The sequence below is a fragment of the Neospora caninum genome, chromosome Ib, assembly GCF_000208865.1.
Source record: "Neospora caninum Liverpool complete genome, chromosome Ib".
NCBI classification, from domain to species: Eukaryota; Apicomplexa; class Conoidasida; order Eucoccidiorida; family Sarcocystidae; genus Neospora; species Neospora caninum.
The window spans coordinates 1,803,715-1,831,090 of NC_018386.1; the positions used below are offsets into that span (position 1 = coordinate 1,803,715).

A 27,376-nucleotide genomic window follows, 5' to 3' on the forward strand; every position below is an offset into this window, starting at 1 on the left:
GTGGCACTCTGGCCACACTTTGCGTCAAATCGCACAACACAAAAACAGGCTGCCAGAGGGAGTCTCCCGCAAGGACGAGACTTTCCACGTGTGCATGCATCCTTGGGAATCGAGCGACCAATCTCCAGGGGGGTTCTCTCTTGCACCACGTCGTCGCTCAGACGGGGGACGACTGTTCCACAGTGCAGGTCAAGGACAAGGCAGCACACGAAGAGACGCTGGACCCTCGAGTCCCTCCTCTGTTTATCCACCTTCCGTTTTAGCAGACGTGCATAGACACGTTGATACGATAGGCCATTCGGTGAGAAAACAGCCCAAACCGCGTTTTGCGCGCCCTTGAGAGAGCGACGGAGACTCCTGCAGACGAAGCGCGTTCTCGTTCCTTGTTGCAGCAACTAGCAAGGGAGTCAGGTGCTACGTTGAGTCCACGAATGCGGGAAAACGCGTCCTTCTGGAAGGCTCTCGAAGGCGTCGAGCCCGAAGAAGCAGTGACACTAGCGTTGTCGAATGCGTCCACATGAAGTCGCGCTTCAGGGTCGAGTCTCACGGAAACTCAAAACCTACCACGTGGCTTCGAGACACGCACACACGCCGTCCGACGCTTCTCTGCGTCTTCGCTTCCTGCCGCACAAAGCCCGGGTGTGTGTGTGTGTGTGTGGACACACGGGCCGCGCGGGGCTTCGCACCTGCTAGAAAGATGTTCGCGAAAGCGAGAAGCGAGGCTCTCGAAGGGAGGAACCTCAGCGGGAGCAGAAAAAACGGATGAAGTGCCCCGTTGAAGACGCGAAACTTCAGCGGAAACGAAACAGAAAAGAGTGAATTTTCCGCTCTCTCTTTCCGTATATCTCGGGCCCCGCGCGCCTCAGTACGGCCGCCTGCTCGGGCGCGGGCGCTTGTCCGCCTCCAGGTACTCCGCTACCTGCGCCTGCATCGCTGCATGCGCAGAAGCACCGACGCGGTTCAGAAGAGAAACATTAGGCGTGGCAGAGATGTCACACAGACTGTTTCCACGAGAAAAACCCGGTGAAACTTTCCTGAAGAGTTACAGCGACCTTTTGTATCTGGTGCATGTGGGAAGCTTTTCGCTGTGCGGGATCGACGCTCGAAACCCACGCTCTAAATGGGATGCCAGCAGGCTTGGGGTCAGGCACTCCACCAGGTGAGAAAGGCGCATTTCTGGATGAAAAACTGGAGAGAGACGTTCCAAGGGGACAAGGGAAAAGACGCCAGACAGTCTTTTTGCCGAAAACGGTGAAGTTCCTACAGCGCCATGGCGCTTCTTCCGCTCCGTCTCCAGTCACGGTACAGGAACACGGACGCGAAAAACGGGAAGACGAAGCAGCCAGAGTGGTCGGACGCAGAGAGGACGGATAGCGGGAGGAGACCGTTCGCGTTCGGGTTCAGGGATTCGCAGTTTTTGCTACTCCCTTGACGAAAACCAGAACAGCGAGACACCGCAAAACAGCACGGCCAAGTGCCGAGCGCTCGACGGAAAAGCACACAGGATCGAGACAAGAACGTAGGGAAGACGCAGAGACGAACAGAGAGAACACAGAAAAGGAAGAAAGCTTAGGATGCACGTCATTTGATTACCTGCAGTGAGGTAGTTTTCCTCTCCTTTTTTGAGGAAGACTCGCATAAACCGTCCACCACAGCTGAATCCGTTCATGCCGCGTATCGCATTCACTGCCTGCGGCGCCGGCAGAAAACGAAGGAAAGACATCAACAAACGCCGTCGGTGAGACGCTGGGACACCTGCAGATCTTGGAGACGGTCCCGTACGCGTCACCGACTGTTTATTCTCTCGTTTCGAAGCGCTCGTGTGAGGAAACACGTCCAAAGACACAATTCGAAGACGCGGATTCGCATCCCCCCAAAAAACTAAATCTCCTTCTCTTTTTTGCGCCACAGGCGCAAGAAGACCACCGTTGCAAGCTTCCCGGCCGCACGGAGTTGCCTTTGTGAATCGCAAACGGAATGCGTTTGGCGAAGCACACCCCCCCCCCCCCCGGCCTCCCCCCTCTGTTGCCTCAGCAATAGCGTGAGAGGAGCGGAACGGTCGCATGCTAAGAGAGGTTCGTACATCCTCTTTAACGGTATTCCATGTCTCTACAGGTTCTTCATCTTGCTGAAGTGTCTGGGTTGTGTTCCTGGCGAGTATTATGCTGCGCGCCCTCCCGTTCGCGCCCCGGTCCGTGCCACGTTTCTTTTCGCTCACCGCTTGCGGGTTGTCGAAGGAGACGAACCCGAAGCCTCGACTGTTTCCCTCCATGCCTCTTTGAATGCGCGCCGACAAAATGTTGCCAAAGTGTTGAAAGTGCTGAATGAGATCGATATCGTTCCACTCGTAAGAAAGATTCGCCACGAAGACATTGCTGCCTGAGAGAGAGCAGAGAGAAGACGCTATTTCCGCCCGTAACTACGCGCCTGTGACTCAGTCCCCTTACAACCAGGAAAGGCCTCAGGGTGCCTCTGGCGAGGTATCAGGCGCATATTCTCTCACGTTTATTCACGGGCAAAAGACGGGAAAAGGATGCATCAACTGCTGCTCACGAAGGGAGAAAGGCGGGAGGAGAGTAGAACACAGAACGGCGAGAGGACGCAACGATGCAGCCGCAAAAGACGCAAGAGCGAAAAAAAAACACATCTCCCGAGAAACCGTTTTCCTGTTTGAAATATACGCCCAGCAACGACACGAGAAACAGAAGCACAGCCCGTGGAGGGCTGTTGCACGAAGAACGTTCAGATCTTTTCTTTCGCGGTTTTTACCAGGAGGACCGAAGCGCGTCGCCGCGTGATTCATCATGCCCACGCAAGAACGCGGAGCGACGGCGGCCGGCTTTTCAAAGTCTGCAGGTTTCTCCCACTGAGTGACGCCTGAAAAGCGCATGCGGAGAAAATCGACAAAACTCCCGAGATTCCACTCTGGAGATTTTCGGACATGCTCGTCGGTCAAGAAACAAAGGTCCACGCACATGGCCCGAGCACACACTTTCCGATTTCTTGACGGTCGCGAGACAAAAAACGAGCTTGGCCCAGCAGATCCGCCACGTAAAACGCGACACAGTCACGCCGAGAAGCGTGACTGCATGCAACTCTGATAAAACGGAACTCGCATGTACACGTACATATATATATATATATATATGTATACGCATGCATCGATCGTTATTTCTCCATATGTGAATTTATGGAAGTAGAAAGTTTTAGGCCGTGGGCCGTCGGGTCCGTGAGGCGCACGTTCGTTCGGAACAGCTGATATCGGCAGTCGCATTGCGCCTCGGTGTGCGAGGCTTGCATGCGTTTCCTTCCAGTGACGTGCGCCTCCCGCGGCTGACTGTCGAAATCCAAATGTTTGCGAGACGCGAAGGCGAGGCTTTTTGCAGAAAAGACGTACCCGTGACGGTGTTGTAGTAGTAGGCGTGGCCTTCAGGAGTGAAGTATTCTTGCCATTCTGCGGAGAAGAGACACCGGACAGGCCGGGGCGAGGGTGAAAAGGGAAAGGCGACACAGGGAATTATTTACCCCCCCTTGGCAACGAGAAGGGGAGAGAGAACGAAACGCCGTATGGTAGACAGAACCAGGATGAAGGGAAAGTAGACGTGTTGCGAGACAAGAGGGGAAGACACGAGTCGAAGACAAGAGTGGAAAGACGGGCTGCACGAAAAAGGCGCTACGTGGACAGCGACAACTCAACGAAGACAGGACGAAAGACGCAACAGATCTCGGCCCGAAAGAGCCGGAAAGAAAGGCGGTCTGAGGTCGCTCCAGCAGCGGCGAAGAAGACAAGGATCGGAAAGTGAATTTCGAAAAGAGGGGCGAATGCGTTAGAGCCACAACGCGAATCACGAGCACGACAACGCAGCCGGAACCCCCCGACACGCAGCACGGAAATCCGGCGCCACGGGAGAGGTTCGACAACTGAGCAGCCTCTCAGAGCACCACCAAGACGCGGATTTCCCCAAAGGGAAGGCCTGCGACGTGCGGGCCAGCAAGCGCGACGAAGGTGAAACTGTTCACAGGCGAAGGCCGACCGACTCGGGGAAGAGTTGCGGCGCAAACACAGACACCCTGACAAAAAACTAAAGGTGGGTGCGAAGGTCACTCTTGGTCTGGGTCAGCGGACCCACCTGAAAGCCTCGTTTTTCTCGCCTGGGCGGAACGGGGAAACGGAGAGAGTCGCGTTTCCTGACGCGCTTTTCCGTGTCGTCGATTCGCTGTGTCCCCCGTCCACGCGACCGGCCGAGAAGCGGCGTGTTTTGCGCGTTCTCTCACCTGATTGAGCAGTCGAAGTCGCCGCAGGTTTGTTCTGGAAAGTGGACGAATTTGAGCTTGGCTTCTGGTTCGCGAACCGCACCTCCAGCGCCGGTCCAGAATCGTCCTGCTGTGACACGGGAAGAGAAAGAGACACGGAGACACACGCCGGCGAATTGAAAAGCAAAGGTTCCTTCGTCGCGGAAACGCGAGCAGAGAGGGCTCCGGTCCCTTGGCTGTTTTTTGGCCCCCCTCGCGGACTTAGCTCCGCCTCAAAACCTCAACCATCTCTTTGAATATGGGGATCGAGATGGCCCGACGGCTCGACCCTGAGCACCGTTACATCCCTTAACTCATACACAGGACCAAATCTTCCTTGAGCGACTCAAACTGCCCTCGGTTGCGTTCACGACAGGCAGCTCAGGAAACACGAAAGACAAGCGGGGATTCGCACGCGCCGAGAGTGACACGACCTGACTGACGGTTGGCCTGTGCGCCTTCTCGTTGCCCTTTTCGTGAGGGGATTTGTCTCTCGACAGAGAAAGGCTTGCCTTTACGTTTTTTTATCCAGCGCCGTTTTTTCCGATTCTTGACAAACACCTTTCTCTCTTCCTTTTCCCTCACAGAAAAAGGCCGCTTTTCATTCAAGGCTTCGATGGCGTTCTGCGCGTCGTAAACCGTCTCGTAGGTGACGAACGCCCAGCCGCGGTCGCCGGCCGTCTGATCCTTCATGTAAAACAACGCGGTAACTGTGCCGTGCTCTTCGGCCTTCTTCCGCAGCTCTTCCTGCACAACACCGCTCTCGGCGATCTTCCTTTGAAAAACGAAGTCTGACCACGGCGCGGGATCGCAAACGCCTGACCTCGAAACGCCAAAACATCTCCACTTTTGGAGGGAAACGCCCCAGTCGAGAGCGCCCCAGTAGCGGTACGAATTTGCATCTGTCAAACAATGCACTTTACCTATTTATACATATTTTATTTATATACGTGAAATCGGCACATTTGAATCTGTTTCATTTATTTCTGTTAACTCGGAAGAAACATGTTCAGGAAAGGCAACTCGAAGCAAGTCCCACTGAAACAAGTGGACAGCACAGAACCTCCGTCCAGGGACTGGCTTCGCGCCGACCTTCCGCCTTTCTACAGAAACAGTTGAAGGAGTTTCTGCCCACCCGAGCAGCCTTTCCGTTCTGACGCTGCACGTCCTTTCTGTTCGCGACACCCGCGCGACAGATTTATCCACATTTTTTCGGGACAGCCTGTACAGTGGGGCGAGGGGGGAGGGGGGGGGGGGAGAACTGGCGGCTTCTAATGAGAATTTCAGGAGAGTAAAGATGGGGTAAAGCTGCTTCGTTTCGTGCGCGAACGGCACCTTACTCTTGCTTGTAGAAGGGACGGACAACGCCTTACCTCCGTGACGGTGTGAGGAATGCTTCCCACAAAAATTTTCTTTGTGATTTTCTCCATTGCGGAGACGTTATTGGGAAAAAAGCGATTCGTTCGGTCCCTCGACAAGATATCGCCCTGCCCCGGGTGGACAGCTCTGAGGAGAGAGCCCCCGCATGAAGCAAATACGGAGCCTACGCTACTGTGGCGACGCCGTCGACGAAAAAGGGGAAACACCCCACGCAAAAAAGGAAAGTACCATTCGTTTCTGACTCGAGACGCGCGGGAGACCCGGTACACGGAAAAGGAAGAGAGGAAACTTCCACAAAGTGCGCAGGCTCTTCGTCAGGTTCACCTCGCCAAATGCGTGTCAGATGCACAGGCAGAAACAACCCCGGGCGGTATTCCAGACCACACGCCGCCAGCGATTCTACTCGCTGTGCTCGCAGCACTCCAGCGTCGCCGTCACCGCTGGATTTTTTGCGCTTTTCATAAATAGCGTTCAGTGTGCCGGGGAAAGCCTCGGAAGTGAGAACGGCCAGAGAGGGAGATGATTTGAGGGTTCACTCGGCGGGCGATTTGCGTGGTCACACGAGGTCTACACCAGGACTTTTTCATCGCACATTGCGCTGTTCAGGCAGTAGTTTTGCAGATAGACCCTGTAGTCCAAACACAGTGCCCTTTATTACGGCTTCGACTTGCTCTTCCTGAAAAGCAAGCTTCCCTTGACAGGGGCAAGGGGGGGGAAAGGTCGCTGGCACCCGACCGCAGATTCACCCGCCCGCTCACAGTGCGCGTAAGGTTCAGAAATCGCTTTCAAATGCAGGGTCCGAAATGCAACCACGACACGCGCGTACAGCTAAAAAGACAACGCATTGCCTCTTGTTATCACTAACGAAAAACGCTCTCCAAGCAACACACGACGCGGGGCTGCGCAGAGACTGACGAGGGGCTGCTATGGGGCTGTCGATACAGACGACGGCGATTGGAAGTTTCTCGTGGAAAACGACTGAAATTACCACTTGCCGCAGAAAATGCATTCCCACGCCTTCTCTTTTCTTTGATTTTCGACAGCGTTCGACTGCGCGGGGGAATCACCGTCTTGGCGGCGCAGGCAAACAGGGCCGTCCGACGTTTAGTACGGCGCCCTGCAGCTCTGAAATCGGTTCTGCAGAGAGACCGGAGCCGAACCGACACCAAGCATGATTTCTTCTAGCAATAGACAGAGAAAGAAACCTTTAACCCGTGGTAGAAAGCCGGTATAAAAGCAGTGCAGGAAGGGGTTCCCTCTTTCGAAGATAGAAGGTTTCGGAGCGAGTCACTTCGCGAACGGCCACGCTGTCTTAAACGCTGCATGCTCTTCCAGCGCACGTGACAGCAGCGCAGAAAAACAAATCGCTGGGAGGACGGTTCTGCGAGTCAATCGACCGTGAATTCGCCTGCCAGAAGAAAGGGACGAGAGTCGTGACAGACGAAGTAGATTTGCGAAACGCTCGAAAATGTGGTCCGCTCTGCGTTCTCGCCTCCGGCCCCCGCAGGAGGTACACGCTTTTCCCTTTATCTGTGTCGAAAACTTTTCCGTCGTTTCTCGTTCTCCCGCACCGAAGGAGGAATCGAACCCCTGCGCCGCTAGGCGCCACGTGATTTGAAGTCACGCCCAACCACCAGGCCGGCTCATCGATGCACAACTCTTCTTGTTCCATAAGTGTGTTAATGAGCGCATTTGTTGGAAGGCCACGCGTTATTGACAGCTCGCTTCCTGGAAGTGTTGGAAGAAGCATTTTGTACGCACTGCAGGTTTATGCGCTGTGGACACGCAGGGATCGAGTCTGTGCTCGAACCTAAGTTTCGTAAAGTGACCAGAATACATCTACCGTGTCGCAGAGGCGGCGCTGAATGCCTCGCCGGCAGATTCCGCAAAAGCTCTAGTCATCAAAGGTGGGACGTCTGTGGAATACAGAGAACAATGTGGAGGGGAGGATCGGATGTCCCGAATCTGTCTCTACTAAATAGATAATCCGTTGTCTCCGAGGTCAGCGAGCACCGAAGCTGAGGCTCGTCCTGGCCGTTGGGGCTAGCGCAGATACAAGTCAATTTTAACACACTCTCATTGCCGACGAGAGCTGGACCCGTCTTCAAAGCCAGGAACGGTGAAGCTCTTTGGTGTCACTGAGACCGAAACAAGAGAAAAACAGCGACGGCCTCTCACCAACTCTGTAGGACCAGGCGAAAGCTCACTTCGCATGCTAAATTATTAGTAAATATTTCAAATTTTTACGATATTATTTTAGATTTAAAAGTGGACCAACTTCTGCGCCTAGAACATACCCGATGTGGAATAACCTTAATGTAGTAGAGTATTGAAATCCAACACTTTTAGCTGTCTTAAGCAGTCCAGTGTGGTGGTGGTGGTGTACAGCAGTCATAAAGAACTTGGTTGTGCAGTAGTCTACACACAAGTTGCCTTGCAAGAGGGCAGAAACCTGCTACTTGCTTGAGCCTAGAGCTAAGTGCGTTGCTCTGGCCAATCTCTGAGAGTCCTGCGATTTCGCGCTGTAGTGATCCCATGTATTCGGGCTGAACTTGCCCCGTGTGCCAGTGAAAACTCAAAAGGAGCATCTTGCGAGTTCACAAGGTGAACAGGGTTCGAGCTGTCTGTTTTGGCAAAATCACTCGATGTCTCGCGCTAAAGGAAAGAACTCTCAAGGTGAATGTTCGTTTGAATGGAAGCACTTGTTTGAGGGGCGGCAGAGCGATATTTCGCATCTCCATGAGCGCATCCCGAGAAAACGCCTCAGTATGGACGAGAGAGATATTCGTATCCTCTATTGGCACTGCACATTGCATCCATTTGAGTATCTCACTGCGCACGCTATAGCAGTCGTAGCCGAACGCTACCCGTTAAAATGAATGCGGAAGGCGTCTCTAAAAGGCGCTTAGTTACCCGGTACTGGAGACGGTCTGCAAACCAGCAACCAGAACGCGGATGATGATGTCTGTTGCAGAAGGCGGCGAGGATGCATACTTGATGGCTCCGTGGTCAGAGATTGCAACGTGATCTCGGAGTCTCAAATACGCTCGGCTCTACCTCAGCCGACAATGTGTGGATACCGCGGTCGCCGCAGCCAAGTCAATGAACGATTTAGCAACGGTACTTTTACGGAGCGGCGACAAAGGTAGACGCGAAAGCCAGCAAAATGCCTGCTGGCCGAGCACATCCTCAGGCAAAGGCATAGCAGAGTACACCCTTCGGCTGTCCCGCTCTTCCCATGCGAATGCAAATTTCCGTCCAGCTACACAGGATCCACGGGACCCCCGCTGTATTACGTGTAGGCTTAATTGCCTTTGGACGCCCAGTGGTCACTCGACTTTTCCTTGCCCAGCCCTTCCCGCTCTCTCCGGTCTCCCCCGCGTTGGATATCAGTCCACTACGGCGAACAAGTTGCAGCAACACATCCAATAGCCGTAGGAACTTTACGAGGCATCAATGATGCCATTGCCCATACAGCTGTGTGTGAGTTTGCAGCACGGGTTTCTTCTTGAGCACCAACACCACGCCCGTCAGCGGCGCATCACTCCAACTCTCGTCCTGTTCTTAGTGAAAAGATGACTGCAATGTGACTCCACTCAAGTGCGTTCTGCCTTCGTCGTCGCTTCAGCTACGGCGCTGGCCCACGCATCCTCCCAAGCCTTCTCGGCGTCGATGAGTTGTTGCCACTCCTCCATTGCTGCCTCAAAGAAGGCTTGCTCGGCCGCTTCATTCGAGTCTTGCTCCGACGACGTTTCCGCTTCATTCGAGTCTTGCTCCGACGACGTTTCTGCTCCATTCGAGTCTTGCTCCGACGACGTTTCCGCTCCCTTCGAGTCTTGCTCCGACGACGTTTCCGCTCCCTTCGAGTCTTGCTCCGACGACGTTTCCGCTCCCTTCGAGTCTTGCTCCGACGACGTTTCCGCTTCCTTCGAGCCTTGCTCCGACGACTTTTCTGCTCCATCAGTTGCTGGCGAACTCTCAACTGGCGCCGCTCCTGTGTTGGGCGGTCCTAGGGCTTCTACAGGGGAAACAGACTTGCTCGCAAAACCCATCTCGAAAGGATACCAGACTAGGCACACAAAGCAGAGTGCGAAAGCCACAGACCAACTGTACCCGGGCAATCCTCCCCTCATGCTTCTAGGACTGCGAATTACAATCATCGTGCCACTCAAGCGACGAACGTGGACAACAGGGAACTGAAAAAGTCGGAAGGTCCCAAATCCCTCCCCACAAACGCGAATTTCTTCACTCAGTGATGCTTCAACCAGTACTTTATCAAACGCATATCTGTGAACAGGAGCGTTGTTATGGATTGCCCATCACGGAAGCTTTCATGATGCGGGCAACCGCAACGAGACATGAAGGGAGGAGGTGTCTTTCAAGGAACGCATGCAAAGAACCCCGGTGACAAACGAAGCGTCTAACGGGTTTTGCGACGCGCCTCCGGACCCGCTTCCTCCGGCAGGCTACAGGGGTTACTCGGGGATGGAGTGTTCCCGAGTTCATGGCGGGGGATGTCCCTTTAAAGATTACAAAAATCACTTACAAGCACAACCCATTCACTTCGAGGATGTGATTCTATAGGCCTTCATGTTTCGGTGTAGAACAGTGCTGTATTCTTCGGGGCCGGTATTGACCAGAAGACTGCCGCAACACGAATCCAACACCGACGAAAATTGAAATAGGTGGGAGTTGAAATACACTTTTAGGGCCGGAAAAGCGGTTGCGACTTGACACCGAACATGGCTTCATTAGGTCCGTAGCAGTTGTTGAACCAAGGTGTTCAGACGGTCACAGACAAACTGATGGGGACCAATCGGTATCTGAACGGAGCAGATGTCGGTCAGAAGCCATACCCCCTTTTTTCACAAAAGGATTCCCGTGCCTCAATTTGCCCTTCTAACAGCAAACGTGGACTCGTGTCTGATACAAAGTGCCCCACAGCTGCACTGCCAAGTTGCAGATTCTGAAGAGGATTCAAAGGTGACCGGGTCTCAATGGAAGCTGAGGTTGTTAATGAAGCCAGCTGTCGGTGTGCGGCCGCCAAGTCTGATTATCTGCGGTCACTTTGTATCTACAGGTATGCCCTCCGGTTTGCATATAACTCTGGCTGCACTGTGCTTGAAATCTGTGTGAAGTTCCCACCGCTACGGCAGGTCCCGTATGTCTCAAGCGTCAGCTGGATCAATTACTGCTTGCTTGGGATAATGGTGCGAGGAGGCGCGTTGAAGCGTCACCGTCGAGTCACCGTGTGACCCCTTTCGAGAAACAGGGCACCACTCGATCATCAGTGAGGACAAGCTTGCACTTGGACGACGAGTTGTGAGCAGACGCCGTCTCCCACTGCACGAGAGAAGAGTCATCTGTCATCTCTGGTGCCATTGACTTGTCAGGAAAGGGGCCTCCAGATGCTCCAGAGAAGATGGCCTGCTCCGATTCTGTGAAGTTGTTAGGTTCGTTTGTCGCTGAGCGAAACCCTGACCTGGTTTTGGGACTCCCCTACCCCCCTGTGCCAGGAGCATTTCCTCGGAAAAAAGTCTCCTCGAAGCCATCAAGGTCACGTTCTGTGGCAGGGCCGAAGCCTACCCGGCGGGAACGACGGGAATATGACATGCTAGCTCTACGAGTAGTACGTGCCTCGAAAAAAACGAGTATAGCTCTGCTTTTGAGGCCGTAGCATGTGCAAGATCCGGAGGCCGTTCGTCGGTACTCCGTTCCAGCACTGTTCCGACCGGGCTCATACCCATGACCCAGCTGAGAAGTTGTTAACTATGGCTCGAGGATCCCCATGAAGTCGTCCGTATCACCAATACCTATTTGCAGTCTTTCTGTTTTAGTGTGAGGGCTCTGTGGGTCACTGAGTCTCGACGGCGGTCTCGTAGAGCGCCTTCGGGTAACATCGGCTTCCCGTGATAGCATTCCGTGAGCGACATTATACGCATTCCTCTGTCGACTTGGAACAGTGGATGTTCGCAGGGACGGCAATGCGTTGTATGCACTCCATTTGAACATTTGCCCAACCATCGACCATCGTAAAAGTGCACTGAACTGCTCGGCATCGCTGCATCCGCCTCGCCAACTGCCATCTCCCCGGACGTCGATGCGTATTCGTGCATGCGCAAACGCCAGAGCCAGATTTACACTTTACTGCGTCGCGGTCAAGCAGCTCAAACCTATTATCACCTTTCCGCCCACTTTCAAACATGTACAACTGCTATTATGTAAACGTTGTGGCGCTTCAAAACAATCTTAAAAGTAGGACGGATAGTACTGGCCGGGCGGGGGACTGGAGTGACTCTCTGCAGTCTGCATGCGCGGCGTTTCGTTGCCTGTTTTCAACAACGCTAGTCCATGGCGCTTTTTTGTGTCCTCTTCGTGTGGCCTGCCTAGTAAGCCTGGCTGTTTTCTGGAATATTGTCGGAGGAACGATCGAACCATTCCTCTTCCAGAGTCTCTGTGTGGCCGTACCCATTTTCAAGCTGAGCGACTGGGAGGAGGCAGACAGTACGCGGTCCCTGGCTATGTATTTTTGGCAGCAGTTTTTCATCCACAAAAGGCAACCTAGAGTGACAGAGGCGTTTTTCGAGGGCGTGACGCCTGGTAGAGCATCCAGAAAGGCATGCTTGGCATCTCGCCATCTCGGAGTCGTGCGTGTTGGCCGGACGACTTGGCCGTTGCTGGAGGCGGTTTTTTGCCGACACCGTTTTGTTCCGTCTCCGCAAGAAGGTCTCTGTCACCCGCCTTCGTGTTGCACGTTACCGGCAGCTCCAGGCCGGGGCAAGTTTCAGATGTTCGCAGCCTCTCGGTTTGTCATGCGCTGTGCCGCGACTTCCCGTAGTGCAGGCAGGGTGTACGAACACCGTGTGTGACCCTTTTCGGGGTCCATCTAGCCGTTCTGCCAGATGTGCTTTGCTAAGATTCTCGGCTTTTCTGGCGAATTTTTTCGTCTAAGATTTCCGTTTCGAAATTCGGAGTTCTCAAGCGTTACCTTCAGCGACTCACTCATGTCCTTCTCACACGCATCGAGGGACGGAAACCTTGGCTAGGCCCTAGGACCAGTTGGTAAAAATCTCCGGAACCTCCATCCATGGCGCCTGAACCGCCGTCAGAGTTTCCACCGAGGAGAGCCGCCACGGCGGAGACGGATGTTTCTGGCGAGGCCAGGCGAACCTTTCCGAAAAACCGTTCTCCGGATCGAAGTCGTGAATGCTCTCCAGGCCGGGAATCCGGGGAGTCTGTTCCTCCACATGTGGCTGCGAGCAGGATGCCCAGTCCTGCGCTCGGCGAAGAACATCCAGAGCCTTCGACGGCCTCTGTACCGCACCACGAAAGAGTAAAGGAAGAGCACGACAATTCCCCGCTTCCAACGGGAGAACGCCTCTGCGCTTCTCAACTCTATTCGATCCACGGCCCCTGTGTTCGCCATGGGGAAGGCGAAACGTCTGACGGCGAGAAGGGTTTTTCTCGCTCTGGGGTGGCGCCTTCTGCGCTCGCCCCGTACAATTCTTTGGTCGATGAAATTTTGTGTCGGGACGTCGCCTCGAGTCCAGGTGAAGACGACACGGACTCCGTGTACTCTTACTACTCTGCGCCCGACGCGTCTTCCTGTTGGCGCCGCCTTTCAGTTGAAGATCTCGTCTCGGACAGCGAAGAGCTTCCTTTCCTGCTGTCGAGAGACTCGCGACACTGGCATGCCACTGCGCGCGGGCTGCAAAGCAGCGACTGCGTCGCCAGCCCCCAGTGTCTGTCCAGCGGACCGTCGCCGAGCACAGGGAATGCAGGTTTGCCTCTCCCGCCCGAGCGTCCACGCGGCAGCCCGAGTTCCCGCCGCATTCGCCACGCAGCCAGCGGGCACGCCTTTCCACAAAGCGCAGCCGGCTGGAGTTTCGACCGTTCCCCGCCAACTCGGGTTCTTCCCCAAGACGCTGCTCCCGTCCACTCTCTGGGAGATTCTCCCGACAGGAAACCCCTGCGCAGCCCCGTAGAGGCCTGGAACTGCCTCGGAGCCAAGGCCACGTGCGAGGCGCAGGAACGCGCAGGCGCGGCAGGAGATCTTGGGGCGCCGGACCCGACGGGCGGAGAAACTGCGCGTTTTTGTGCGGACCTCCCGGCACGGCAGCAGACGCGCACCCTCGATCCCCAAGGAGCTTCTTTCTTCCACGTTTCTGAAGAGGTCGACGGTCTCCGCGGGGACGAGGGGCGTGACAACGGAATTCCACAGGGACCAGGCCTCACCGGGCACGGGCCGTGTGACGGGTACTTCCCTGAGCGCGACTCGCCGGCTCGGCTTTTCTCTCTGGGTCGTCCAGCCCTCGCTTCCTTCTCGTCGAGGCACTGGAATCGCGGCGACAAAGCGCCCCGGTATTTCCGCAAGCAAACCTTCACGGGGAGGCGGGTTCGGCGCCCGCACTCGTTCTCGCCTTCTCTGAGGCGGGGCTGCTCGGTCTCCCTGTCGCCCTCCCCCCCGGCCGCTCGCCCGGGCGCCTCTCCTACGAGCTGCCGTCTCGCTCCAGTTCCAGAGAGCGACACGCAACCTTTCCCGGAGTCTCCGCCTGGAGAGGTGTTTCGCTTTGGTCCTCCGGAGTCTCTTCGTTGGCGAGCAGCACACGCGGCGTCCCCTTCCCCAGGAGGCGCGCCTCCGCCCTACCCTGAAGATGCCAACTCCTCGCTCGGGCTCAGATGCCGACATGGGCGCCCGGGAAGCTTTGCCGTTCACCCGTCGCTGGGTTCTCTCGCGTCGGCGTCCACGCACTCTCTGTTTCCTCTTCTCTCCAGCGCACCTTCGGCCGCGCCTTTTCGTCGCATCGGAGGACCGCATGCCCCGCCCGTCTCGCCAGCCCCGAGCAAAAACGCAGGCCTGGCGAACGTCTCAGAAAACGCTACGCCCGAACCACCTGAGGCTGTGGAAGCCGCGGAGGCGCCGGAGTTTTTGCCCGCGTCTGGCGTCTCACCCAGCTCCGCGGCGGTCTTCAGAGGTCCACCTCCTCCACCTGTTTCTCCGCCGCAAGCGTCGAGAGCGGGGAACTCGCCGCGTCCGTGCGATGCTGCCTTCTGTCCCTTTCGCAGCGCTTCCGCCGTCTACGCGCACTACACGGGCAGACGGTCTCGCCGACCTTTTCCGTCGCGGATGGTGTCTCTGGATGCGCCGTCGGGGCTCCCTGCGCCGAGTCCAGAAAACGCTTTCGGGCTTCGCCGGGAGAGGAACGAAGAGCCCGCCGAAGCAGTCCACGACCGGGAAAGGGGAAACTGGCTTTCTGACGGAGACGTCCGAGACGTTCCAAACGGGGCTGCGCGGGATCAGACGGTTCCTGATCCCCGGCGGGAAGGAGCGTTGGAGACAGATCGCGGGGACGCGTCTCGTGTCACTCCCGCAGAGCCCGCCACGCTTGCCAGCCTACAGTCCGGCGAACAGGCAAGCGCGGCAAGACCGCGCCTGGACCTCCCGACCCCTCCAAAGGGATGTGCCGGACCGAGAGGGCCCAGTGGCGCTGGAGGCGTGTGCCCCGCTCCGAGGGTGCATGCGTTGAACCAAGTTGACGCGGAGACAGACAGGCATCTGGTAGGTCGACTCAGTCACATCCACGCGGGCTGTCTCCAGGTCCAGCGGGAGTGTGCGAGGCCCTCCGAAAGGGATAGACTGTCTCTTGCTGGCTCGCCTGTTCGTGAACCCCCGGAGGGTGATTCCGCAGAGGGCGGCTCTTTCTCGGCTTCCAGGTGGCGCGTCGCGGAAGGACACGCGCAGCCTCGCCCGGGTGCCCCAGAGTGCAGGAGTCAGGGTGAGGGTGAGGCTGGGACTCCCGAAGGATGCGCGGCCTTCAGCGGCGCCTCGTCCTCGGCCCAGAACACCCGTCGGCAGGACGAACGCGGCAGCCGGTTCGTTTCCCCGCTGTCCCCCTCTGCGCTCGAGGGGCCGTCGCGCCCCGTTCCAGGCAAACGCGATTTCATGGACCTTCTCTCTTCCCTGTCTTCCGTCGGCACCGACGCGTTCCTGTCTCCGGAGCGTCTCCGCACGCCTGCGGGCGCCGTGTCTGCAAGTGTCCTCGGCACGTGGCCTTCACCAAATTCAGCGAAGGGCTCGCGAACTCCGCCCGAGCCGACCGAGGGAGTTCCGCGCGTCGCCGCGAGGAACCGCAGTTCGCCGTCGGAAGCGAAACGGGCCTTTCCAGCGAGGTCCCGCGGAGCGTCCACTCAGGTGTACAGACACTCAGAGGACGCAGATGGCGCGAACCGGCCGACACACGCTCGCGTTTCGGAAGTGGACCAAAGGCGGACGAGGGCAGGACGCGGGGGAGTTGCGACGCCCACAAGCGACGCGTTCGAGCCCGACTCGTCTCCGTTTTTCGCCTCGGCGAGGGCCTCGCCGCGCTCGTTTGCTCCTCTCGCGGCACGCTGCGGCGACAGCCGCAGCGTCTTGTCCGGCAGTTCTCGCGACCGGCTGCCCGAGCTCGACATGCCTAAGGTCTCCGATCCTGCAGGAGACGGAGACGCCTCGGACAGCTCTGTCTCGAGTCGTGACATGGGTTCTCGCCCCCCTTCTTTCCCGAGTCGGCGTGGAGACGCCACGTCGGTTCCTTCGCATGCGCCGTCTTCCCTCGCCTCCTCGGTGGTTCTGCGGACGGAACGCTCGCGCAGCTTTCCGTTCTCGGCTTCGGACGCGTCGCTCCCCAGCCCGCGTCTCTCGGATGCCCAAGGCCTCGAGCACTCGCGCCTCGTGCACGTGCGCCCTCGGAACGCGCAGCGACTCTCGCCGCGCCGGAGGGGTGCCAGGATTCGCTCGCTGTCTGCCGCCGAGCGCGGCAGCAACAAAACCGAGGCTCGCCCCGCGTCCCCTCCAGAAGGTGGACCCGGCGGACCCGCGGTGCATGCGCGCCGAGCCGGGGCGTCTCGTGGCCAAGGCTCAGAGGGAAAGCGACTGAGCATCGAGGGACAGAGACGCAGCCGCGGAATCGACGATGGCGATATCGCGGCGGACTTTGTGAGCGCCCCGTCGAGCTCGCTTCCTTTCGTGCCCCTCTGCGAGTTGGAGCCGCAAGCCGGCCTCCTCTCGCCGTCTGCAGTCAGTTTGTGCTCAGCGTTCTCCGAGACCGGGGATGGATTCAGCGGCCTGCCGGGGTCGACCAGTTCTAGCGGCGGGGCCCTCGTTGCTCCGTGTGCAGCGCCTGGCGTTGACGTCTACGGCAGTCGCGTCTCGCGACGAGACAGCGGCGTCCTGTCTCTCCTGGCAGACTTCGTGGGGAGGCCTGGAGGGCGAGGCAGCGGGTCCGAGGAAAAGTACGGCGCGCCTCACCGCCCTCGGCGGTGCGCGGCCTCTCCTTCTGTCACGCGCCCCGTTCCGTTAGCGTGCGCCGTGTGTTCGTCTCTGGTCCCTTCGCAGGAGACGGCGGCGGGACGCGGCGAGGAGGGCGGGCGGGAGTTCCGCAACACCCGGCAGAGCGGCGCCCAGTGGATAGCGAGCGTTTCGCGCTCGGTGCCAGCAGCTGGGCATTTGACAGGAAACGCTGAACACCGGCTTGGTGCCGTGAACGCCGCCGCGTCGAGCGTCTCAGACTGCGAGCACGGTGACTCGTCACTCGCCGTGAGAGCGGCAGTGGAGGACGAGAGAGAAGAAGACCTCACGTACGTGCACGCAGGCCACGCGCATTTTCCGCGGAGGCTCCACCAACGCGCTTGCGTGACGCCGCTCAGAGAAGAACTCGCCGTGCTGAGGCGGAACGGAAAGGCCGTGCTCTGCGACTCGTTCGAGACAGTCGTGCCGCTTGAGGCGTCGCAGACCCGCGCGTTTGTTCAACTGTTTTTAGAGCAGAGGCACCAGCTCGACGAGCTGCGGTCGGAGCTCGCCCGTCTGAGGCAGGAAAAGGAATTCGCCCGCAGCGAGGCGCCGTCGGCGTTGTCTCTGCCGTGGCCTCGGGAACGACGCAGGCGAGAGTTTCTCGCGGCGCATGCGGGGAGCGGGGCTGCTCGGCCCCCCCCCGCGGCGGCATCGACAGGAGGAGACGCGTCGGTCGCGACGAACCCAGAGACTCGGAGCGAGAAGACAGGTCGAGGCGCCGGGAGCGCGCACGTCAAGAAGCCGCGAGACTCCCGGAACCCGTCGACCGACCTGCGAGAGGAAGAGCGCGAGGACAGAGCCGAGGACGTAACGCTGCAGACTCCCCTCTCGTCCGGGTTCGCCACGCCGCTGCTTTCCCTTCTCCCGGGGGCGCCTGCTTCCTTCTCGCCTGCCGCGGGAAACCTGCCGGGCGCTGTCTCCTCGGGGCGCATTCAAGGCCGCGGAGCAGCGGAGACGGGGCGCGCGCTGGGCGGCGCGGGGGGTCCAGCACAGGAAACCGCGACGCAGGGAGAGACGGAATCTGAAAGACTCAGAGAGGCTGCCAGGCAGAGAGAGGTGACAAGGCTGGGGCTGTCGACCGCAGAACACTCGGTAGCAGGCGCGACGGGCGCCTGTCGCGCTCCTCCATTGGAGCGAGATGCGACGTTCCTGTCGCCCGACCCAGACAGCTGCGTGGCCTTGGCGAGGAGGCACACACTGTCTTTCGCTTCAGAGACAAGGAGTAGATGGAATCTCCAAGCAGGCGAGGCTCGCGAGGACGGTGAGGACGGACCTGACGACTTCCGAGGCCTGCAGGCGCCGGCCGAGTCTCTGCAGGGTCCGGGTGTCTCTGACGCGTTCGGCGCGAGGAAGGCGCGATCGCCTGGCCTGGGTTATGGATTTGCGTCTTTGCCCGCTTTGAGGGATGTGACCCGAGGGAGTTGTCGGCGGGGCAGCGCCTCTCGAGAACCCGCGGCGGAACCCAAGACGGAAGCATCCCTTCATCGGAGCGTGACACTACCGGTGAAGACTGACCGCTGGTTCGCGGCTCCGGGCGCTGTGGCCTCGACCGCGCCACGGTCTGGTTCGCTCTTTTCCGGCCTCGAGGCGAAGCCCGTGGAGCGCTCATCTGCGCCCTGCAAGCGGGACAGAGACGAAGACGACGAGGACGACTTCTGGCCAGAAGGCTGCACCATTCGAACGCGCCTGCGTCTTCTCTGTGCATTCGTGGTGGACGAGGTCTTCTCCTTTCGGCGCCTGTCTCCCAGCGAAACTCCCGCGTCTCAGGGGGCTGGGGCTCCGAAGGCCGGAAGCGCGCCGCCTTCCGGCCCATCTCTGGGGGGATCGCTCAGGTGCGGGATCTCGCCGGGCGACGAACAGAAACAGCAGGGCGGGATTCTGCAGGCAGTTTCCGAGCTGCGCGCCCCGCTGAGCGACGCTGTGCCCGGGAGCCTGGCTGCATGCACGCCTTCTCGGCAGGCGTGGGAGCGCTCAGCAGGGGCCTCGCCGCTGCGGCGAGTGCGTTCAGCCACCGAGGCCAGCTTGCAGGGAGACGCGGGGCTGCGGTGGAAACGGACGGAGGCGGGGACGGAGAGAAGACACTCGGCGAGGTTCGAAGCGTCGCCCAACTTGGGCGCAGAAGGCTTCCGCGAAAGAAGGGGTCGGCGACAGCATCTCGTCGCGCCGTACCCCGAAGCCGCACGGGCCGGGCGGCGCATGCACCGCAGAGACAGCGAAGTTGGAGAGCCGTTTCCACCGCGCGAGGGCCTCGAGAGACCTCGGTCGACTCTGGCGCGACGCCTGACCATCGGGGAGACGGCGGCGAGCAGGAGTGGAGGTTTTTCCGTGGCCTCGAAAGGCGATGCGTTTCCCTGCAGACCCCAAAGCCGGAGTTCGTCCGTGCGTGCAGAGCCGGGTCCCCGACGTGTGCGCGAACCTCCGGTCAAGGACGCGCGCAAAGAAGTGAAGAGAGAGGATCGGGGCGCGCACGGGGCGAAGAGCAGGAGCCCGCCGAGCACGAAGGCAGGCGAGAGTGACGATGGCGGGTACTGCACGATCCCCGAAACGCCGCTGAGGAATCTGTGCAGAGTTCCCTACAGGCTGGAGCGCGTCGTTTACCTCGGCACTGCGCTGTGCCTGGACGCGGTGCTGTACGAGGTCACCTTCATGCCCATACAAGCGCTGGTCCTCGTTGCGCGCCTGGTGCTCGGCGCGCTGGGAAGACACTGCAGGAGGCCTCCGAGCGAGGAAAGAAGTTGTGCGGAGGCGACGCCGCCAGGCGGCTCCTTCGCGCATGAAGACTTCCGAGAGCATGCGCGTTTTACGCACACGGCTCGCGCGCGCGAGTGCGGCGGAAGACGTGCACGGAATGGCGAGAAGGAAGAAAGAAGCGGAGGCGGCGACGGCGACGGCGACGGCGACGGCGGAGGGAACGGTGAGAAGCCTGAGCCTTCGGGCCAGTCGGTTGCGGCTGCGAGGCGGACTGTAGGCGACGGGGCGCAAGCGGAGACAGCCGGCATGCCGGGAGGCGTTTCGAGGACGCGTGGAGGCGATCGCGCCTTCGACTTCTGGAGGTGGGTCGCGCGCCGGGCAGAAATCTGGGATATGCTGCGGCGCCTCTTCGTGCCTCTTCTCCTGGCTGTCCAAGTTCTCTTCGAGTCGCTGAGGGCCTTCACCCTCTCGGTGTCTCGGCAGCTGGTCTGGGGAGGGCGACGGCTGCTTCTCCTTCTCGAGAGTCGCAGAGGTCCGTGCCTGCCAAGAGAGGCGGGAACTGGAAAGGAGGCGGGCGCAGGCGATTCAGAGGCGCTGAAGACCGACCCCGGCACAGCTCAGCTGCGGCGTCGCGTCGACAAGAAGAGCGGAAAGAAGTGCCTGAGAAAAAGAGGGTCGCGCAGTGCAGCGGAGGCCCAGCAGAGAGCGGCGCCCCCGCGACACGGTTCGGGCTTCTTCGAGGCTGCGGGGATTTCTGCCTCTCGAGAGTTCTTCCTTCGTGTCTCCCGGCTGCTTCCCTGGAGGCCTCGTGCGTCGCCCGCGCGTTCTGTTTGCGCGGAAGAGATGGAGACGCTCGCCAAGCCTCGCGCAGAACTTGCGCGAGGAAGGGACGACTTGCCTGGCCCGAAGGAGACGGTTGAGGCCTTTGGAAGGCGCAGAGGAAGCGGCGATCCGGCCTCGCGAGGGGTGTTTCCGCCGACCCTCGAAAGCGCGAAGGGCGCGAGTTCCGGCTTCGAATTCCACGACGCGCCGTACGTTCACGTCGAAGAACCCCGCGGGGCCCGTCACTTCGGAGGGGATGCAAAAGAGGAAGAGACAGGAAAAGGTAGGCGCGAGGGAGGCGAAGCGGCGCGCGTCAGCGTCGAGCACCGAGAAAGGCGTGCTGCGGCGGGGATTCCTGGCGAAGAGGAACTGAAAGGAAACGGCCCAAAAGAGCGCGAGCGAGAAGACGGGTGGGGGTGTGCGGTCAGCCAGCGCCTGCGCGACTGGGCCAGTCTTTTCGCGCTTGGCACTCGAACGTCGCCAGCGGCACAAAATCTGTCTCGCGCGTCGCCCGCGTGGCGCGTCGCGTCGCCGACGGCTCGAGGCGCAGGGGATTCAACAGACCATTTTCGGCGAGGAGGCGGCGTACAGCTGGACAGGGACAGCGCGGCAGGAACAGAAGGCCCGCACAGGGAGGCGACTCGAGGGCTGGAACCCGAGGCGGAGGGCGGGGAGACTCCCGAGAATTCGTTTCTGACGCCGTTGTTGAAGGTCAGTCGCACGGACCCTCAGCACTTGTCTCCAACTGCCAAGCGTCGTGCTGTCGCGGTCGCCTCACATTCCTCTTCGGGCACCGAGGCCCCGGCGTTTCCGTTTGGGGCCGTGGAGCTGCCGCCGCCCCTCTCGCCGGCGGACGTGTGTGCGTTGGTCCGGTTTTCTCTTCTCGTGGCGAGCGTCTCGCTGTTTTTGCTCGTGGACACTTCGTGGGTGTACCACTATATTCGCGCGCAGCCGTTCATGAAGCTGTACGTCGTGTTCAACATGCTCGAGTTGTTTGAGACAATGTGGCGGTCGCTCGGCCGGGACATTTTCGACGCGCTAATGCGGACGACGGTTCAGCTGCTGTCTCCGCAGCCGCAGGCGTCTCGCCTCTCGTGCCGCAGCGGCGAGCGGAAAGGATACACCGCGCCGGCTGTCTCCGAAGTCGCGCCAGGCCGCTGGAAGGGGTCCGGGAGCAGCCGCGAAGTCGCGGCGGAAGCGGGGAACTTGCGCGAGGTCGCAGGAAGCGGCGAGGATCGAAGCGAACAAGACAGGCGGGGCGAGCCGGAGCGCGGCGACGAGAGAGGCGAGGAGACAGAGGCGGCGGGGTATCGGTTGGGCGAGAGACGAGAGGCGACAGACCACAGTTCCAGGGCGGCTTCAGGGGCTCCAAAAAGCGGTTTCGACTCTCAACGCTGTCAGACAGAAAGCCCGGTAGATGTGAAACTGTCCTTGTGCGAAGAAGAGGAACCCGGTCACGAGTCGCGGTTTTTTTCGCTTTCGTGTGAACGGACGGCGCCTTTTGCATCGGAAGACTTTCCTCGGGTGGCTGCGCTTCTCAAATGCCACACGTGGGGCGGCGGCGAGCTCGGTGAGCAGTGCCTGGCTCTCCTGGAGAACCGCGAACCCACCGGATGCTCAGGTCTTGCGAGTGTGTGGACCGATTCGGGAGCGACATCGGAGCCCGGAGAGCGCATGGCAACGCCTCTCCTGCACGCGAGCAAAGAGTCCGTGCCGTCCAAGGGCGCTGCTGGAGCGCAAGAAGGCCATGGCGTGTCTCTCTCGCATGCGTCGCTTTCGGGATTCTCCGCCTTGTTGGCCGGCGAAGGGCGTCCAGGCGGAAAGTTTTGTCGCTCGGTGGCGGCTCCTGTCGATGCCGTGGGATTTCTTTCGCCGCGCTCGCCTGCTGCGCTGGACACGTCGCGGCCTTCCTCCGTCGCGCAGAGCGTGCAGGAGAGCGCCGACGCCAGCGCTGCCACTCGGGCCCCTAAACCCGCGGTCGTCGCCTCAGATTCTCCGTATATAAGGCGGTCGCGCCAGACGGCTTCTGGGTCAGCGCCGGCCAGCGCTGCGGCGCCTTCGCCTGCGCCGTCGACGCGCCCGTGCCGAGCGAAAGGAGGCTGCGAAGGCTTGCAGAAATGGGCCCTTTGGGTGTGTCAGTACCTCCTCGTGCTCGCCTACGTTCTGGTCCACACGTGCATGCACTTGATTCGCGTCCTGAGCCTCAACATCGCAATCAACTCTTCCGAGGTGAGAGAAGAAAAACGCTCTGTCAGGTCGAAAGCCGCCCCCCTTTGTCGCGGCCTTCTCGCTGGGCAGTGTCCCTTTGTGGAATCTCGGGCTCGTCGCTTTGAGTCTCTCGTTGCCCATTCTTTTCCTCACGCTTGCCGTGGCGGCGCACACTTTACACATCCTGGCAGAAAGCCGTAGGGTTGCATTCACATGGTGATCTTTTGCGGCGTCAGAGGCCCCTCCCCGTCGTCGCAGAACGGCAGACCGGAGCGTCTCTTCCTTGAGCGACCAAATATATCTTGGACGATGCACATTAGCGGCGTCCTATTTCCGCATGCATTTAGCCCCCGGAGGCTGCCGTCCCGCACGGCCGATCTCCGCGTGCTTCGCCGGAGTTGCGTCTGCCGCCTTGGCTAGCGAAAACTCAACGGGCGACACACATACAACGGCAATCATCCCCTTTAGCGGAGAGCGGACCGGGGCACAACCGGACGTAAATCAGTTCCTATGGTGAATCGCTTCGCGAGAAACCGGGATCGTCTGACTGCTCTTTCGCCCCAGACTCCACGAGGAGACCATGCATTCAAGCGTGCGTGCTGTATATATATATATATATATATATGTATATGTATATATCCTACGATCACCGGTTGTAGCTGTGCAAATGCACTATATATATATATATATATGTAGATGTATACGAATTTGTAGATGTTTCTGTACGTGCAGGTGCCTGTGAGGTCTCTGCACGCTGTCCGAGTGTGGGTGTGTGACGAAGCGTCTTTGTGCGTCGCTTCCCGACCATTGCCGAGCGTCCTCTCGTGTGGCCCCTGTTCAGTCGACAATGTTTCTGATCGTGGTGACGAACAACTTTGGGGAAATAAAGTCCACAGTTTTCAAGAAGCATGCGCCCACCACGCTCTACTCGATCGTCGCCGCAGACGTCGTCGAGCGTTTCCAGCTCTGCTGCGACGCATTTATTGTCTCGCTCAAACTCGCCACCGCGTCTTCGCCGCGGGCGACCTCCCTCGCTACCGTCTGCTCCTGGCTGGTGAGGCCTTCGTGCGAAGCTGCGCCGCACCTCAACTGGAAAAAACGTTTCTCCCTAAACTCGTGTGCTCTTTTCCCGGGCCGCCTCGCCGGTCCCACGCACTGCGCAACGCACACCTCGCTCCCCGTACACCCGCCTTCTCTCTCGCGCGTCTCGGACCCCTCTTCTCCGTGTTCAATTCGCGCTCTCTCTCTTCCCCCGCCCTCTCTTTTTGACGAGCTATCTAGATCTGTCAATCTATATCTTTCTATGTATATATATATATATATGTATGTGTATGTGTATCTATCTATATTTCTATCTATCTATATTTCTATCTATCTATAATTCTATATCTTCATGTGTCTATATCTTTTTGTGTCTGTCTGTATCTGTCAAGAGATGCAGACATATATCCTTATGTGCAGCCTTCTTGGGCCGCGTGTTGGGTGTTCACCATCGAAACGCCCTGCTGTGTTGATGCTCTCCTGGTCTCTCGCCTCTTCACACGAATCTCCCCGTCGTCGAGACATCAGAGGGCCGGAGGCTGTGTCTCTTTCTGGTTTGGTTTCGCGAGCGCGACTGCGAATTTAGCCAGGTTGTGTTCTGCTTTCCTTCCTCAGTGCGGTGTGTTCCTTCTGGAGATCGCAGTGGACTGGGTGAAGTTTCTCTACCTCGTCAAGTTCAACAACATTCGAGCCGCCGCGTTCGACCAATACCAGCACGTGAGAAACCTTACCGATTCTGCGTGAAACCGCCTCGTGGTGTGCTGGCGCCGTGAGGCCGTCGCTGGGATGTTGCTGACAATCTGAAAACCTTCTTTTTCCAGGATTCTCTCTAAAAGAAAGGGGAACGATGGGCTGGTCGGAGGCTCGGGGGGAAGAGCAATTCGTGCGCCGCAAGAGAAGAACTTGCGCAAAAAAAAAACGCACCCGTAGCCAGCTCCAGCTTGGACACACCGGCAATGGCCGTTAAGGTCAGCAGGCTGACAACCCGAGTGAGGTTTCTCGAACGGAGAAGCGAGTTCAATGCGGGTGCGTGTCCAAAAGACGCCCGTGTCCGTTCACTTCTTTCGGACACCTTTTGTCCTCGCACGAACCGCGGGGCTGTCCTACCCCACGTGTCTCCAAATAGGGCGGTCCAGCTGCCGAGCAGTTGATTCTTCTGTCCCTCGCGTTCCGCATGTGCGTGTGCGTGGTGTTCTGTCCCTGCGTCTCTTTTTCGGATCCGGTTTGCAGGTACTCTTGGCGGACGTTCTGCTGTCTCGAGTCCCCCAGGCCCAGGCGGAGCTTCTCCCGGACGGCGGCTTCAGAGTCCCGTGCCGCGGAATGTACGCCTTCTCTCACATTCCGACAAGGTAGAAACGCGCAGGCACCTGGCTGACCCCCGAAACTGCGAATCTGGTTTTTCCTCGTCTCCGTGATTTCTGCCGAGCCTTTATCTTTGCGGGAACCCTTTTGGTCCCGCGTTTCTCGTTCCTGTGCTGCCTGCTCCCGCCCTGTTTGCAACAAAAACCAGCTAGGGTGTCCCTGCGCAAATGACAACCCGTTCGGTTTCTCGCGTTTGTCCGCGTTTCCACAGGCGCATCGGATTCATGGAACTCCCCATCGTCACCCTCATCATTGCTTGCTTGCCGATGTAAGTTCGGAGACGAACCGTCGCGAGGTTTCCACGGGGGAAAACAAATCGTGTTTCTGCATGCAGAGGGTCCGTCCGCGTGGCGCGTTCCAGACAGGCTGCGATGTGTGCGCGGCGCGAAGGCCGCCTCAGCCCCCCGCTTCGTCTTGGGGCGCGTTCGGATCCCACCTAACGTAACAGGGGGACTGCTCGCGTTTCTTCTGGTTCTGGCGTATTTGCCTCTCTGGACGCGATCGCACGGTCCACCTGTTTAGACCTTTTGCTTTCGGGAGAGCAATTCCCGAGAAATACACGAGGGGCGTGTAAACACTCGCGTTAAACCGCAGTGCAGAAAAGGGACGTTGGGATGCAGGAGTCAGGAAGAAGGCTGGAAGTCTCCAGTCCACGCGCACCGCAGAGAAAAGTGGAGACAGCGGTCGAGTGGCGAAGTGTGCTTTGTAGGGTGGTTCGACGAGGAGCGAGCGTCCATCAGGCACCGAGCAACGGGGCTGCATGCACGTTTTTCGAGGTTCCGCTTTTTTTGCGCAGGGTGTCGTGGACCTCGACTTCGACGCTCGTCTATGCAGTCCTGGGGTGGATCTGCCTGTTTGTCTCCAAGGTACAGAAGATGGCACTCTAAACTCCTGCCTCAGAGAGTATCACTCCCAGTACGATGGTACTGATCGTACTAGCCTCTGAGTAGTCGTTTTCTCTCGCCGTTAGTACGAGCGACAACAGTCATCCATATACTGCGCGTAGAACGGAACCCATGTGGAGCTAAACGCGTCAGCAGCCTGGGAGCTTGTAGGCGGGCTCGTTGCCCAAAACGAAAAAGCGTTAGACAGCCGACATGGGCCTCACTCTGGTTCCCCAGCCGCAGCGACTGAGTGTCATCTCCTTTCTCTGGTGCATTTGCATCCCGGAAACATAAGCCGGCGAGGCTGCAGAAGAGACGTGTGCAGAAGAAACTTTCGAGGACCATCCCAGAAAGTGTCTGACACGAAGATAGCCTCGCGTGTTGACGGCGGACAGGCTGGTCTGGCCCCAAGTGTTTTTGAGGCAGTCCTCTTTCAGCGGTATTTGGACATCCCTTTCGCGTTTCTAGTTATGCCGGCGGGGTCTGTTCCGAAGACGGCCGGATTTCCCCTTGCCTTCGCGGCAAATGGTGTCGCTTTCGTTTCGCGGAACTGTGTGGGTTTGACGCGCCGCGGTTGTGTTTTTTGACTTCAATTGCCTCGCGCCCCGCATGCAGTCGCAGGGGTCTCGGCTCGCCTGTTTGTTGGGCCGTGTCGACACCGCGCGCTCGCCTCGATTCCGCTGCACTCTGCACTCTCTGTCTTCAGGTTTTCCTCTCTCTGATGATTGTCGCCTTTGCGACGAAACGCCGGAAGAACCTCCGCTTCATGGAGCAGTCGTTCGGCGCCGTCAACGCGCTCTAAACTGGTGCTGTCGGAGACAGGGCCTTCCAACGCGTGCATGTGCACCCGCACGGTTCCGAAACCGCGGCGCTCCACTGAGTATGCGCTTCTGATCCGGGTTTCCGGAGTGCCTCTGACGTTGCATGCGCCTCTCTCAGCAGGCGCTTTTCGTCTGAAAAAACATCGACGTTTTCCCTTGGGTCTTCCACGGTCGCCACAAGTCTCATGTCGCCCAACACGCCAACACGCGCGTGGCCTCGCCGCTCTTCATGCCCACAAACAGGGATATATAAGATGCACATGGACATATATATACATATGTATCTTCTATATATCGATACATGTGGATATATATCGATGTGTATATATGGTATATACAGATACAGATGGATAGCTCTTTTTAAAGAGGGGCGCCTTGTCTGACAGGCGGAAGCGGGGCGCCGATGGACCCGGGCGAGGTCAAGGAAGGTTGGGGTCACCAAGAACGAGGATTTCTTTTGGAGAAATCCAGTGGCTCTGGGGCGGCCGATCCCGCAGGCTTGTGCCTACTCAGAGGGATTCTCCGTCTTCAGGCTCTCAGTGGCG

General features: G+C 58.7%; 3 protein-coding genes across 3 annotated transcripts; 1 reads left to right on the forward strand and 2 right to left on the reverse strand.

Moving 5' to 3' along the window:
* Positions 1 to 1,420: 1,420 nt before the first annotated feature.
* NCLIV_004560 (putative RNA recognition motif domain-containing protein) lies at positions 1,421 to 5,723 on the reverse strand (the record flags this gene model as incomplete). The annotated part of the gene is made up of 7 exons (XM_003879965.1): positions 1,421 to 1,690; positions 2,219 to 2,379; positions 2,770 to 2,850; positions 3,403 to 3,459; positions 4,276 to 4,384; positions 4,879 to 5,040; positions 5,667 to 5,723. The coding sequence occupies 7 exons, from the start codon at positions 5,721 to 5,723 to the stop codon at positions 1,421 to 1,423; spliced, it is 897 nt and encodes a 298-aa protein (XP_003880014.1).
* A 3,546-nt stretch (positions 5,724 to 9,269) lies between these two features.
* Positions 9,270 to 9,725, reverse strand: NCLIV_004570 (hypothetical protein; the record flags this gene model as incomplete). The annotated part of the gene is made up of 1 exon (XM_003879966.1): positions 9,270 to 9,725. One exon carries the CDS (start codon positions 9,723 to 9,725, stop codon positions 9,270 to 9,272), a length of 456 nt encoding a protein of 151 aa, XP_003880015.1.
* A 2,151-nt stretch (positions 9,726 to 11,876) lies between these two features.
* Positions 11,877 to 26,812, forward strand: NCLIV_004580 (hypothetical protein; the record flags this gene model as incomplete). Its single annotated transcript, XM_003879967.1, has 8 exons — positions 11,877 to 11,928; positions 12,891 to 22,744; positions 23,565 to 23,777; positions 24,380 to 24,481; positions 24,995 to 25,113; positions 25,338 to 25,394; positions 25,923 to 25,992; positions 26,717 to 26,812. The coding sequence occupies 8 exons, from the start codon at positions 11,877 to 11,879 to the stop codon at positions 26,810 to 26,812; spliced, it is 10,563 nt and encodes a 3,520-aa protein (XP_003880016.1).
* Positions 26,813 to 27,376: the final 564 nt, after the last annotated feature.